Here is a 16,789-nt window from a genome sequence, read left to right on the forward strand (position 1 = left end):
GTGTTTATAAATACATATATATACTTAATCGTTTTTTTAATTGTTAAATATAAGTCATTAAAATATATTTAAATAATAATTAACAAAGTCGCTTATCGGCGAGATATAACTTTTTTTTATATTTACAATGCATTTTCTTAATTATTAGTAACTTAAGTTTCAATTTCAGTTATTATGTATAGTGATTAATCTATAGTTTTTGAACTAGTTTATAATGTATGTCAAGTATATTTTTGAAAATGTTTTTATTAATATTTTTAACTTAATAATACTTTTTTCACGAATGATGTGGTTTGCAACCATGCCTAAAATATAATTTAATAAACGCAAAGTAAAATTATTGCCTTGGTGGTTGTAATGTATGCAATTTAACACTTTTTTTTACTAAATAGACCTAATTATCCGGCCTCAGTATATTTGTACCGTTGTTTTATTTTTTATATCAACACGAATCAATTACTTTGATTAATTGTTTGATACAACTGATTGATTAAAAATACATACACAAATGACGTTAGTGAAGTACAAACCAATGGAGCATCAAACAAAAATGTTTGTATTAGCAATGAAAAGGTCAATTTAGTGCCGTTTAGCTTATTATGAATCAGATCACAACAAGCTAAACGGCGGGCTTCTATAAGCTCGTAATGTGTCAAAATCCTCCAGTGACCATATAATCAATCATCTACTACATTTTGGAGGTCGAAATTTGATGGAGATTGATCGCTTGCCGTAACAGTGGTGATGGACACGTGAAAAAACTAATCGCCCAAAAGTGAAAATCATACGTGTGACAGATCAATTTATAATGTAAATTAACTGCGCGTTTAACTGCGGTGTCTTAAACTTAAATACATTGATAAAAGTCAACTAGTCGCACGTCAATCATCCACAGAACTGACTACCATGTGGCGAAATATAATTGATATAACGTGATTGTAGAATTGCTATTTCGAGTGAGAATGTCGGTAATGAGAAGTCGTAAAAATAAAATTCATTTAGTGTAGTTTAAACGTGTTTATTATATTTCAACAGAAATTTAAGTTTTCCCTCAATGATGGTGCTAATTTTTAAAAATAATTCATTATACTCCAGTGTTGGTTTTGATCCAGCTTCGCAGAGCGGCAACGTTTGAATAAACTCCAGGAACGCCTGCTCTGGCACATCCGTAACCGAATGACACAATTCCGACTTGAGTGTTGTTACTGGCGAGTACTAATGGACCGCCTGAGTCTCCCTGTTTGATATAAAGTAATGCTAATAATGATTACAATATCAATTTATGTATTAAAATTAAATTAAATTAAGACCATTGTGCCCTAGAAAATTACCCCAATGCATCACGATGGTAAAAAAATATGTATTTTTACAATATACAAATAAAAAAAAAAATATTACATAGTAAGAAAACAATAAAGCATACAATATTAAAATTTAATAATACACACCCGACCAGCTCCTCGATCTTTGCCTTCAATAGATCAACGTGAGATGCCAAAGAAAATAAATCCCCCATGCAACCGATTTCCGTATTTTTTTAAATAATAACTTAAGACAAACTTCGTCGAAAGCCTTCTCAAAATACGTATATACAACATCAACTTGAATTCCAATTTCGAGATATTTCGTCACCGTTTTGGTAAAAGAATTTATTTTTTGTAAGCTAATTTTTTTTAAAAACAATAAAAGTATTTCGTAAAAAGGAGGTTTAATAGCACAAATGTGGTTTTATATTATTTCTTAATTTTTTTCTTAAAAACAGTTAATTAAAAGCAAGCTAAGTCGTAAATTTTGGTAATTTTTTAAATGAGCTATCTTATAATAAAAATACATATAAAAAAAATAGTATTTACACTTATCATAAATATAATATATATTATTTTAGACACACCTTGAATATCTTTAAATTATATTGTTATATAATTTACATAATTAAAAAAAATAATTAATTATCTAATATTACTGATATTGTATAATAATCACTATCATAGCATCTAACAGATATATATTTATATTTTAAAGCACTTAGATTTTTTAATATTTTACTTAAAATCTATGCATAATGTCTATTACTTTTGAGCACTCCTTATCATTCAATAAATTAATAAGTATCATCTGAAAACAGTTTCTGTGTCTAATATTTTTAAATTCTTTTATTATATTGTTTATACATAAGATACTAATTTGAATCCTTGCAGTATATAATGAGATGTATAACCTACTCCCAGATTATACTTATAATAAGTTCATTTTTTATTTTGAAAATATCACTGTAATCCACAAAAGTAAAAGCTAGTTAGAAACCGGATATCAAAACAATCAAAATAAATATTGTCAAATCAAATCAAATTAAATGAACTTATGGATGCGAATCATGTACAATATTGGTGATGACGCAGCATTTCGACAGGTTCCAGAGAAAGGATATTCAGACCATATTGGGACATTATTAGTAACAAAGTTGTACCAAGAAGGTTAATGTATATAAAGATGTACCGCTATATATAGCTAAACAAATTAAGCCACGTAACTATGTAAGTAAATAAGGATAACCGATTGTCTATGACACCGTTAAAGTGAAACCGAGTTATAGCATATTGGAAATCTGTAATAAAATAATTAATATTGACCAAAAGTCGCTGATTATTGACTTGAAAGGCCTAGGGTTTTCAATTTCAATCGTGACAATCGTGATTAATATATAATAATAATTCTGATAGATCATTACAGATCAGGTTAACCTAGATTTTCCTAATTTCACGGATGAATATCGTAATTATAAATTAAAGTCAAGCTAGGTCGTACACATTAAAAACTCTCTAATAATAGGTTACTTTTACATATAGAGAATTTATTATATTTACTCAATTGAAAATGTTTATATTATTAGAATTTTAGAAATAAATCAATTACATTCGGATTTGTGTTTATTTATCTAATAAAAAATATTTTTAAAAAACTAAGTTAAAAATTAATTGCCTTAATACAAATTAGTTTTAGAAAGATTAAAAAATAAAATTATTGTAACAATTTGTTTAATTTTCTATTGCTTGTTTCTATTTTACTTACAAAATTCATTAGTTTATTTATGTACTTTATTTTCTAGTAAATTGTGTCGTGAGAAATGTCTAATGCAATTTTTCAGTGCTATAAAATAAAAGCTTCATAATAATTACTTTTATTGTAATATTGAATCATCTAACTAATTTTAACTACTAACTATTGATATTAGTTATCTAAATTTATTAAAAAATATGAAAATACCTAATTAAATTACTGTTTAACTAGTTAAATATTATTTCGGCAAATTTAACAAAATGATGTCAATGTGTTAAACATATTATTTAGAAGCAGTTTAAGTGATATTTTGATTTAAACTCATGTAGATTGCAATTTATTTTTAATCTAAGATTGATATTTACCACCATCAAATATTTTTTTTAAAGTCAGTGCTAATAACAAAATATAATTTGTATTCATGCGTCCTAAAACTATAATGAATTATTTCAGTTAAATAATTTGTAAAACTATTTTTACATATATACCAACTAAATTTTTTTTTCGAATTAAGAAATATTAAATTATTAAATATTTTTGTTATATATTTTAGCTAAAGGTATTAAAATATATCCTTTCTAAGATAACAGTAAGCACTGTAATGTGGTTCCACTATCTTAGATAGGTCTGGAGCTGTTTCAGTAATTTTCTTTGATAATTTATAGCTATTTGTCATATTTGACTTAAAATCCATTAATATATTTATCTGCTAATAAGTTTTTATTTAATTTATATGAAGCAATACATACTTGGCATGAGTCTTTACCGCCTTCTGGAACGCCTGCGCATATCATTCTTGAGGTGATGGTTTGATAGGACTCCCTGCACTTGGTTCTGCTTACAGTGTCAACTTCTACTTCCAATAATGTTTGAGAAGTAGCACCACCTTCCTGCATTACAATTCAATTAAAAACAATAGTATTTAAAAATATCAAAAATAACTTACAGATGTGGCACCCCATCCAGAAATAATAACGGGCGTATCGTCGGGAACGGAAGTTCCAGAAGCTGCTAATGACACTTTCTCAATCGTATCGTCGTTGAGAGTAAGTTTATTTTTACCCAAATCTATAACAGCGACGTCGTAATCGTGTGTTGTACCACTATAAAGTGGATGAGTTTTGTAGGTACTCGTTGACTTAACAGTGCCACCAGAGAAAAGTTGGGCACTTCCAGCACGCACATCAATTTTGAATTTCCTAATAATTTATTAGATAAAAAAATAAATAAGTAGCTTAATTATATTTTATATTTATTTTACCCTTGGAGGCAATGAGCCGCAGTTAAGATCCATCTTTCATTCAAAATCGTTCCACCGCAAAGATAGCTGTCACCATTGGGGTCAGTTAAAACTAGGGATACTTGATAAGGTCTATTGTTTATAGTGGTTTCTTCCCCACCGACTATTCTATGTGGTAGATTTCTGCCTTTACCGTGATGCTTTGGAGAAGCTATATAAACAGAGATATTAAAAGTTCACAAATTTATATAATTTAGTAATAAATATTTATATGTTAACCATTTGATAATGCAACTAGTGCTAAAATACACACAAATCGCAGCATTTTGATGAGTGTAAAAAATTGAGAAAATATTGTAGTTTATATACTAAGAAAATATCAGTAGCGTTATCTTTGTGTTGAACGAAAATATATTAATTTAATAGCGATAAGTAAAAAGTACTGCGATTGTGAATATTAAACATATGTTTCGACTGTATGCATAATTACTTTAAATATTACTTTATTTTTTATTTTTTTATCACTATATAATTTAAAGTAATTTATTCCAACACTATGAATAGTGTGTACGTATATAATGCAAACTTTAATTATTCAGACTTTCTTTAAAACATATTCATAGGTAAGACCTGTGTCAAGAGACAGGGATATTAAATTAAAGTACATTTTTAGTTTATTATGTTAACTCATAATATTATTTTATCGCATTGTGTATCATTCAATTGAAATGCAATATTTTGAAACGCAGTATTGCATCGTTGTACGTATTATAATAATTTATCCAAACTTGTATTGTATGCCTTTCATAATAATTATTTCTTAAGTATGATTTCATAAAAAAATCACAACAGTATCAAGTTTTTATTCGTACGACCAAGCGGTCGTTAGTTAACAGCTAAACGAGCATATTTTATAGGTTTCGCAAATTGTCTGGCTCAGAATAGCGCGAGTTAGTTCAACAAAGCTTGTGTAAATTTTGTAATTCTGCGAAACGCTATGTGATGTCACCGCGGACAGGTTCAAAGTTATTATCATTCAGACTGATTGATAACTATGGGATTTGAGATTTTATTTAGAGAACAGGTGTAATTTTGTAACTATAAATTAACGATATCGATTTTATTACTTTTTTTGTTCAAATAAATGGGTATAACCGGTTTCAAAATGTTATATCTATAAATACCAAATCTACTTAATTATTGTCAGACTAAGATATGTATTTTATTTTTATATGATACATATATATTATTAACAAAAATAATCTCAATATTTAATAGTTTTGCAATACAAATTAAATATTTAATTATTTATTTTCATACTTTTAAAATAATTAATTTGGTTAATATTTTATTGTTATTTATTTTATCATTTATTTTTACTTTTAAATGTCACCTAAGCAATAAATTTTAGTATTTTAATTATTAGAAGATACATTGTATGGTAAAACGCAAATATACACTTATAAATTATATAATATAATTAAAATAATAATGAATATTATACATAGCCGTAAATTGTTACCTTTACAGTATTATTTATTTAATTGTATAATAAGCACAGCCGTAGTTTTCTCATGACTTTGTAGCTACAAGAATTATTATTTTAATTTATGTATGTGATGAATATTTTTACACAATTTTAAAATATTAAATATAAAAGTAATTATTTATTTAAGAATTCCAAGTTATTGAATATAAATATTATTAAAAATATGCTATTTATAAAATAAACTGGACCTTCATATCGCATTGAATTTTTTATGTAATATAAATTGATTTAAAAAAATTGTATAAATTTTAGTTCTAAATGAAAAATTTAAAAAAATTATCCTAAGGTTTACTGTGTAACGTATGATTTTTATATATAATTTATAGATTTTTATCTAAGTTTCATAAAATATTAAAAGCTAAATATACAACATGATTCTTGCTAATGATTTCAATCTTTGTTATTTGTTTTAATGATATAGTAACTAATAACGTGCTTCATCTTACTAATTTTGTAATCGATTAGGGTGTTATATTGCAAGTGAATTGCAGAGAAAAAATATGCAATTAAAGTATGGCTAAAATTATGTAGAAATTTATTTTTATTAAAAAAATATTTTAGCCATAAACATTGTATAAAAAGATTAAAATACTTTTACAGCATTTTTAAGAACTATTCTACTTTTATATTTCAAGGTTAATACTATATAATTGTTTTCATTATTTAATTGTTTTTTTTAATAACCTATACTAACAATATTTATTTAAAAATAAAATATGTTGGATATATATTTTAATTTTATACTTGTATTTCTTATCTGGTAATTAAATAAAGTAATCAAATCTGGGGTAATAAAAATCTAGTTTTTTTTAGATTATTGTATAAAAGACTATACAAATACCAACCATTCTTGTTTTACGTACATTTTTTGCATAGCGTGCTCGTGTACAAATCTCTTTAAGCTGTCTTAAAAATATTAAAAAATATAAATCTTTGATAAACTAATAAAAATCTAAAAAATAATTCTAAACCAGATTATGAGTTTTATTTTCTATTTATTGACATTCAAAAAAAGGTTTTTGATATTTTTTCAACCGTTTTATTAAAATGGCATCAAGAGTTCTTTTTGCTTCCTAGCATTGCTTATAAAATTGTTCGATTGGTAATCAAAATGTACTATTCAATTTTTTATATGCGTTTATCAGGGACATCTGATCCTTCTATTTGTTTATGTATTTATTTTGACAGACTACAAAATGGGCCATGATGTCATTTATTTATAATACAAACTCGCATTATACACATACATATATATGTGCAAACATACATAATTACGCTCATTTGAAAATACACTTATATATATTCATAGTATATACTATGTTACAGTAAATGTGTATTTTCAGTGAAAATATATTTTCACTAGCGAAAAATATACGTTCACTACTGAAAATTTATTAAGATATGAATTTACTTTAAGTGAATTCATATCCAAATAAATTTTCACTAGTAAATATTTATTTCTACTAGCAAAAATATAATTTAACTGATGGTTGCTAGTGAAATTATATGCTGTTTTAAAATGTCTATAAAACATAATATGACAGTTGTATATCATCTATTTGCTATTCAAACCCAAACATCAACATAACCTGATGAATGTTCTAAACCTTATTTTAGTTTTTGGACTCTCATTAGGCGAATTCTTTAAGGTTTGGTTTGGCATAATTTATTTTAAATATTTTGGTATTTTGTCAAACGATGTGAAATCATCTGTTTTTTAACATGTACATCAGTGCAATTATTTATCAATTTTAACTGGCTTAGTAAGTAAAATTATATTTATACTAATAAAAATATACATTCAATGATAAAATACATTTACTGTAATATACAGACACAATATATAACATAAAAACTGTATAATGGCACCTACTTGAAAAATTGACTAATTTATTCCATATTATTTGTTCAACCTCCTTGTGGCTATCGCCATAAACATCCTATGTCTTACAAGCTTGTTTAACAGTTAGATGACTCTCCTTTTTGAGCGTGATTCCCAAAAAAAAAAGCGACTAGAATTCAACAAGCCTTAGCAATTTCAAAAAGTATTTTATTTGTCAAATAATGAAATGAATTTGTTTATTTATTGTAAATCTTAATGGTTTATAACATAACATGCGTTAGTTTAAAGCGTTACAATGTAATTAATATACACAATTAACTACTACTAATTAAGTAGTGAAACATTAGACTGAAATCACTTTTACATCATTTAAAAGACTTTTATTTTATTTGGTATACTGGTGAACTTTTTATATATTTTATTTCACTTATTGCAACATAACAGGCGGTAACTTAATTCTTAAAAACGCAGAAAAAAATTTAATCAACAACTACTAAGTGAGTAGTGGCACATCAGACTGAAATCAAAGTATGAAAATCAGTGACATAGTTTTTATTAATTATAAACTATTATTCTAGCTTTAAAGCAATAAATGTCACTATGCATTACCTTGATTAATTTTATTTTAATTATTTATCACTATATTTTTTTTTATTATAAAGAACATCTGATCTATGATGGTCGATTGGAACTCTAATTATATAATGATCATTAATCCATCTCTTAAAAACGATAGAAATAAAAAAACGCTAAAGTCTATATGTATTTCTAACATAGGTTTTTATGGTATTAATCAATATCTTATACCACTGGTCTATTGTGTTTGTAATTATATCATACGCTGGGATAAAAATACGGATCTGAATATCTGAGCACTCTCTAACAGGGAGTACTTTGCTTTACCAGTATTTCAAACGATGGAGGACGCTACAAAATATCGTATCGTACAAATTAATTTTAACTTAAAATTAAAATGATCAGTTTTTCATTTCGCACAGAATAAACGAATCCACAAAAAAAAACTTGTCACAATTATTAATTGAGTTTGATATTTTAGAAACACTGCAAGCAAAACTCTATTCCGGATAATCTACGCCACTTTACGTGGACCTTAGCGTAAACGGCAGTGTTGCTAATCGAGTAAAATATCGCTTTCATTTGTACTAGTCTAGAATATTTACTTTTAAAATAGTAACCGTATATAATTACATGTTTCGTATCTCTTTATTTATAATTTTATTTTACTTTTACTTATTTTTTGTATATTATTAAAATTAAGAAATTATATAATTGTTATTTTTATGTTTGTATGTACTTTATGCCCTGTTTAAATATTTATAAATGATTAACTTGTTATGATTAGAATACCTTAATTCATTCTTAATCATATATTGATATATTTTTATACAACATACAAATATTAATTAATTTATTTTTAATGATGTTAAAATGAATGAAAAGTGAATTGCATAAAATCATCATATTCTCAAAACAAAATATCATAAATTTTTTTATAAATTCATTTATTTTAAAATATTAATAACTACAATTTTACACAACAGATAAGTGTGATCTTATGTTAAGTTATTTTCTAAAATACGAGCTATACGGCAAAAATATATAGCGCGGAGCGTTTGGCGCCTGCCGCTCGTCGAGCTCTCCTGGGTCAGAATGAAAGTCGACAGAGAGCGGCGCGTGTTAAAAAGTTCTTCGGTTGGTTTGCTTCGCGAACCAGCGTCTAACGAATGTCGAAGCGATGATTGTCTCTTCAGTCTGTGTACAAACTCTGAACTGATCACTTGGTGCACGCCCGCTCTTATCCAATCAACGAACAGGACATTAAAACCTCAACCGATCGAGCGGATTATAATAATACATTTTTGATAGCCGACAACGATCGAGCAAATAGCAATTTTAAGAAAATTTGCATATCAAACAATTAGCAGTGCTACCGAAGCCGTTATCAGTGACAATTTCAATAGCAATTACGCAAATTGGCCTTTATCTATTGGACACGCGCCTCGAACTAGGAGGTAAGCGAATTTAATAATATATTTTATTTATCAAACTCGAATTATACAATTTTGCAAATTATATGTAAATTGCTTTTTTTAATTTTTTTTAACAAAACCCGCGCGTGTGCTTATTATTTTAAAATATTTTATTTAATTTTTAATTTGATTTTATAAAGCGGATTTAAATTATTTTCGAGTATATAAAGAAAGTTGTGCGATCGTTAAATCGAGTTTATTTACGAAGAGAGTATGAAACGAGAATTCCAGTGACCCGGTTTAGTTCTGCATAAAACGTGTTACGGCCAAACATCTCTAGGTTATTCAACTACAGGCATAATAAAAGTAAAACTGTTCCTAATTTTCACTTTTATTACAATAAAATTTAAAAAATTATGTTTATTTAAAATCATCTGCTAAAATAAACTCATTAAATATAGACAATCAGTTTTTTTAGTGTTAAATTTACTTTCGTGCACGATGCTGCATTTTAAGTTGTCTCTTCAACATCACAACCGGTTGTTAAATTTTGATAATAAAAAATCATGTTTTTATCGTTCCAAGAATATGTAAAAATAAACTAGTCATTGAATTCCATCTGAGCGAATAATTTCTTTTTCTAAGCGTTTTATCTGTTTTTATCCGCGTTATTTTGTGTCCAATATTTATTTTATTTTATATGAACTAAATCGTTAACAATGATGCAAAGCTAAAGACCGTCGTGGTCTATTTAGCAAGTTATTTTCCCATCAAATTTCGTATTATTATTATAGAAATAAAAACGCGCATTACGCCAATGAAATCACGCTCAATTAATTTATGGAATGTTTCATACGATATGTATAATTTATAAGAATATTTCATATTATGAAATATTTGCTAAAAGCATAAGTATATATAAATGAAATAGTAAAAAAATGTGAATTTAATATTAATATTTTATTTAATATATAGTACTTATTTAATATACTGTTTTAACTGATTTTTTAGTGCTAAAAATAAACAGTAAAATTAGATTTCTCCATAAGATCAATGCCGATATAATAAATCTGATTATAGTAAATAATATAAAATCAGATTTGACTGCTGAATAAAATATTTTAAAACGTTTACTTTACAGTATGTGTTAAAACTACGATATAAAACATATTTTTTTTCTTATCTATATATTTTTTAAGCATATCTAAAAAATGTGATATAATTTTAAGGCATAATCATTTTCTAGTGACATATTAAAATATAAAATTTGTTTATATGGTAAAAAAAATTAATATCAAACAAGCCTGATTATCTATATTATTATATGATTTATTTTAAATATTTTTATTTTATTATTTAATTCAAAATAAATTCGCAAACTTATAGTCTCTTTTTGACTTAAAATCATAGATTTTTTTCTAGTAATGTAATTAAAATATAAATTTTGTAGCAAACATATGTTAGTACCAAATTAAGATACCTCACTTTTTTTAATATTTATTTTAAATATTTTTATTGTATATATATTATGCTTAAACTAAATGCTAAATATAATTAAAATAAAAAAATAGTTAAACTACATTTTTTATATTGTTAAATATAATATTCATGAGAATAGTCTTCATGTCGCACAGTTTTTTTTTTTGGTAATATCGTGCATATTTTAGTTACTGCATAATTCATGTTGAACGTGCTAAACTGAAGGTCAATTAATAATAATAAAAAAACACGAACAATGTATTTAAATAAATTAAAACCAAGTGCACTATCGATTCGTCGAGCGGTATTTTTTTTTGAAAGTGTCCTTCATGCATTGTTAATTCATCGTGTAATTGTTACAAAAATTGCTCCATCATGTGATGAGTAGGGAAATTCTAAAAATATATTAATTATCATAGATTGAAAAGGATACCCCCTACTCTTGATAAGTACTGACTCATCTCCCCCACCTCCATCTCAGTTCAAAGGTATACTATATCTATAGTACTATACAATAGTTTTGCTTCAGTTTATCCTTTGACAATAGGAATGTCGTACGTGCATTTAAAGGGCTCATTGTTAATAATAGTATAAGTTTGTATCCATTAATCAAACAATAATTTCACAAAGAAAAGTATATCTGGGTTATAATAATTTTGTTATAGCACAATTGTAACGAAGCATCGCCCAAATTTCGCGGATTAATAAAAGCGTTACATTAAGCTCACGCTGGGAATTCGATTTGTACATGATTGCGTGCAATAATCGGATCGTGAAATCGACCATTTTATAACGGTTCCAAATAAATTAAATAAAATCGACGAAAAAAGTAAAGAAATAACTTTCACGCCAATAATAAACACTCTAGTTGCGATAATTGTTTGCGATTTTTTCATTCGAAAATTTCTTACGTGCCAAATTTTAGTGATTATATATTTTTATGTAAGGTGTGTAATATCAATTGAATTTATAAAAAGCTGTGATAGAAAATAGATACGTATATATCTTGTTAATCTTATAATGATGTACGTTTCTGGTTCTGTGAGCAAAATCCGAATTCCGGGTTGACTGTCGAAACCCTTTCTAGTAATGACAGGGGTTAGACACTATTATTTAATATATCGCCTTAAAGGGATCGTGAAATGTGCTTTAAAGGGGATAAGGTCGTAGACCTCGTCAATAATATGCGCTTAAAGCTATTCATTAATTTCCGAGCTACTTTCAAACTGTCCGAACGGTGCAGTTAAAGCATACAATTCCGATCGATTAAATTTAATTCTAAAAACGTTTAATGGCATATCCGGTGCCATAAAAAGAAAGATCAATTGTCGTTGCATAATTGGGTATGACACGCACGCGTTTATTTCCTACGTTTTCACACGAAACAATGATACCGTTTCTAGAGAGTGAGAACACGTTAAAAACCCAGATTTTTAAATAGATATAGTAAAATGACAATAAAAAATTCTATAGCATCTGACAGCATAGAAAGTGGATTTTAAGATACAATGTGAATCCCTAATTTGTGTTGCGTAAATATCCATGTATATAAGTGAAATACAAACTTTATTGTCGTATTGAACGGATGTCGTCGATCATAGAGATCCAGTTGATGTATTAACTGTCATATCTTGGTGTAGCATGGTATAGAGATGGTACTTGATAGTGAAAAATTGACATTTTCACACGGGAAGTCGGGTGTTATATCACAATGATACATAAGCACTTCCTCCTTTGCCATAGTAATTATTGTGTGTGATATAATAGTTATTAAGTCGATCGTTTGATTTGGAGAATCGTAAAAAATATGTGCAATAGGTCAAAGTGATTCTTTTACTTGGAATTTTTATGCGTATATGGAGCAACACTTTTTTGCATACTACCTAATACTTGTGATGGGATTTCTAGTAAAATATTGCAAAACGATAGACAGCAGTAAAAAACCTCTTCTTTTTGTAAACTATTTTCAATGATATCTTTTATGTTAAAAATGTGTGTATATTATTTTTCAAAAATAAACTCTTAGAAGGTGTTTATAAAAAATATTGATTCTATGTTTTAATTAAAAATAAATAATTTCAATCAGATATACTTATTTATTATATGCTAAATACTTTTAAATAAAAAAATGTTAAAAAATAGCAGATGAATCTATTGTATTATATTTAGTCAAATAATATAACATATTTAGTGGACATTTAATTAGAAAAAAATTATTAGTCACTATTTTAAACTTTTCATTTTATTATATTAAACGTATTTAATTTTCACGTCCGTGTATTGTATTCAATTTTTAAAAATTAAATTCCTAATTTAATTTGTAAATCAGCAGCTATGTAAATTTGATAATTTTCATTATAAAGATTACAAATATATAATCGTTTTAAAAATAAATACGATTGTAAATATTTTGTAACATTTGTATATTGAATACTGAAATAACAATTTTATTATTATCAATAATAATTCCTATTAAAAATAAACTATTAATTATATAATTCTTCAGATTCTTCAGTGCTTATTATAGCATAAAATAATGCTTTAGTTTTTTAAAATATCATTTTATAATTATTAATAAGGATAAATTATAGATATTTTAAATTTTAAAAACTTTTTTACAAAAATAAAATGCTGATCTTATTATACATTATTTGTAATAGTTATTTTAACGGCTTTAAACGTCTTACTGGGGTAAGAAGATAAACTTTTATTTTTCCGTAAATTTATTTTTATACATCTATCTTAAATTAGTGGAATTTTGTTTTGTTAAAAAAACTATCTTCTGTATTTATATAGTGATTTAAATGTAGAATTTAAATTAAAATAATTTGTGTTAAATTAGTTAAAATATATTTTGGTAAAAATAGTACTAAAAAATAAATTTTAACAGGATGATACTATTAAATGTATTTAAAGCTAAATCATATATTTCAATAACTTTATAATAAGATTTTAGAATAGTGAAAAAAAAAAGTATAACCCGTCTCAATAAAATTTTATACCTTTTTAATTTTGCTTTATTTTATTGCAGTGATGTTAAAAGTTCATTGATAAAATACGTTTTTTGTTGTTTTATAATAATTTATATACATTTTTTAGCTTCGTTAAATGTGTACTTATGTGTTCACTGGAGATGCAATATAAGCCATGTTTTTGCGGTAAGATTGAGGACTTTATCGTTATTTAAAAGATTTAAATGTTGAATCATCATACATTTTTTATGGTATTTTTTGCTTAAAGAGTCTGAGTGTGTTTTCTTTGAATTTGAACAGCTGGCGATGCTCACTAATGATTTTAATTTATTTATTAACATTCCAACTACTCGAATAAATATTTATCGTATAATGAATCCTTACGTCAATGAACAATATGATGTGTTCATTTCAATTTTACACATGACATAATCCTTCTCGGTATTGCTGAACTTTGACTCGTTCCACACGTAATGAGAATAGACATATTCATCTATCGTTCACAATGTATTATTCATCAATATTAAGCATTAAATCCGACACAATCAACGGTGAATTAGTTATTCTCCTGGCAGCCCGGGCGGTCGGATAAATTAGATTTAGTTACATACAACGCTCACGCAATGATCGCGATAACGCAGTAATCATTGTGGCAGATGTTGAGCCAGGGTTGTGATCTAGACTCGTCACGTCTGTGAGGGGGATGATAAGGCAAACCAAGGGATGAAGCTTACCCGAAACAAAATGGCGCTTGTGTAAGGTGTCTTTATTATTAAGCCCGGACCGTCAACTTTCTCTGCCTTGTCGCTGATTAAACCGAATACTTATTTTTACGAAGGCTAATAATAGTTGAGTTTTATATTATTAATATTATTATTGTATAGTTGATTTTAATTTGGAGCCTTGTTCCGGCGCACGGTTAACGCGCGTAGTTAAAGTTAACTGCGTCGCATCAGACGGAGTGGCAATATCAAGTAATTGCACTTGTTGCTTAACTAGCGTTTGAGTGCGATTAACGAACACAGTTTAATCCCTTTCAGTGACCACTTCAGTGTTGGTTAATATGAGATTTCGTCTGATTGAGTATGTAGAATACGATGGTTGGCGCTGGTGTGCGAGTTAAATTGGATTAGTTTAAAAGCGGGTCGTTTTAGGAAGTTAATTGTGTAGAACGGCACTTTATAATGGAATGCGTAAAAAATGTTACTTATATTTTTGTGTAGCATTATTATTTATATTGTATAATATATATGAGTTATGTGTACATTTGTAATTATATTATACTTTTACAATACAGTGTATGGTTTATTTATGTATATAATATATATGTTTTATTTATTAGAGTTTTAATTTACAATTACAACCATTTCCTAAGAACACTTTATTCCTTATTACACATACATATTTATCAGCTTAACAAATGCTTAAGCAACTCTAAAATAAATTCCTGGAAAATATTCACAAATTCCTATTATCTAAATAAATATTTTTATATTTGTATTATGCATAGTATTTAAATCGCTCTTTTTGTCGAAAACCGTTTAGACTTTTTAATTTTTTTTAATATATTAATGAAGTATTTATTTGCCGATTTTTTATTCTACAACGTCTATTTTTTAGCTTTTCTAAATGAGACATATCACAAGGATTTATTTATCAACAAAAAATACTATAAAAAATAAATAGTTGCTTCTATAAATATATTCTATAAATCGACATTCTATAAACGGTGAGAAGAAAAAATGTTCCACTTTACCACATATAAATATTTGTTTTTATATATTTTAATCACATATTTTTGGGTTGTGTTATTTTAAAATATAAAGAGTTAAAAGTAAACTCAACAAATAAGTTATTTAGGAATTAAATTTTCTAAATAATGAGCGTTATTTCGCTTTCCTAATTCAGAAACACAATTGAAATATATACACACATGAAAATCAAATAAATTTAAGCATTACATACCAATAAAATAAATAAACATAGCTTTCTATTTTTAAATTATAATTTAATATTTGTGTTTGTAGAAATTAGAATAAGCGGCAAAAGTAAATTCTTAAATAAATTGGTATTATTAGTAGAAGTGTTTATTAAATTAATTTTTTTGCTTTCATTCAATATTAACAATTTGTATAATAATATATATGTAAATATACCTAAATAAGAAATGGTTATCTTAATAATAATATATATTGACTATTTATGGTATATTTTTGTACAGCCAAATGTTTTCTTTTCTCTTTTAAGATTTTTAATAATGAGTATTTTAATATTTTAAACATATAGTAAGACAAATGCCAAAATCATAAATTTGGGTAAATATTCATCATGACCATTCTGATTCATATGAATATATGTATATATGTATTCTATTAAAATCATATACCTCTAAAGTAGCAAGGAAACATACAAGTATCTAAAGAAAATTAAACAACTTATTTTTTTTCAAAATAACAGCTAAAATGTCTTAAAATAAAGTATACGTAAATGAACTGATGTATTTTTTTTCAAAAAAAGAAAAAAAATATAATAAAAAAAACTAAAGAAATTTAGATAAATAAAATCTTATTTTGTATTAAATATGATTGAAGTTTACGATATATATACACCTATTTTTGTACAAAATTTAAAATAAGTGCATTTAAAAAGGTAAAATAT

General features: G+C 26.0%; 2 protein-coding genes across 3 annotated transcripts in view; one reads left to right on the forward strand and one right to left on the reverse strand.

Moving 5' to 3' along the window:
• Nucleotides 1–1,084: 1,084 nt before the first annotated feature.
• LOC148235964 (trypsin-7-like) overlaps nucleotides 1,085–16,789 on the reverse strand; it is a 50,402-nt gene continuing 34,697 nt past the window's right edge. Inside the window, exons 2-5 of the mRNA XM_088184844.1 lie at nucleotides 4,319–4,508; nucleotides 4,004–4,256; nucleotides 3,807–3,947; nucleotides 1,085–1,237 (exon numbers count right to left, since the gene is read on the reverse strand). Coding sequence (XP_088040970.1) covers nucleotides 1,085–1,237; nucleotides 3,807–3,947; nucleotides 4,004–4,256; nucleotides 4,319–4,508 — 737 coding nt within the window. The remainder of the gene's footprint in view (nucleotides 1,238–3,806; nucleotides 3,948–4,003; nucleotides 4,257–4,318; nucleotides 4,509–16,789) is intronic.
• The window catches only part of LOC148235965 (uncharacterized), a 163,949-nt gene continuing 156,596 nt past the window's right edge, over nucleotides 9,437–16,789 (forward strand). The window contains exon 1 of one of the 2 annotated variants that reach the window (XM_088184533.1): nucleotides 9,437–9,722. The gene's annotated coding sequence lies outside the window, so the exon portion shown is untranslated. The remainder of the gene's footprint in view (nucleotides 9,723–16,789) is intronic. The other variant, XM_088184534.1, reaches the window with a different exon arrangement.

The sequence above is a fragment of the Plectrocnemia conspersa genome, unplaced genomic scaffold, assembly GCF_051122295.1.
Source record: "Plectrocnemia conspersa isolate PC_06_02 unplaced genomic scaffold, ASM5112229v1 ptg000004l, whole genome shotgun sequence".
NCBI lineage: Eukaryota > Metazoa > Arthropoda > Insecta > Trichoptera > Polycentropodidae > Plectrocnemia > Plectrocnemia conspersa.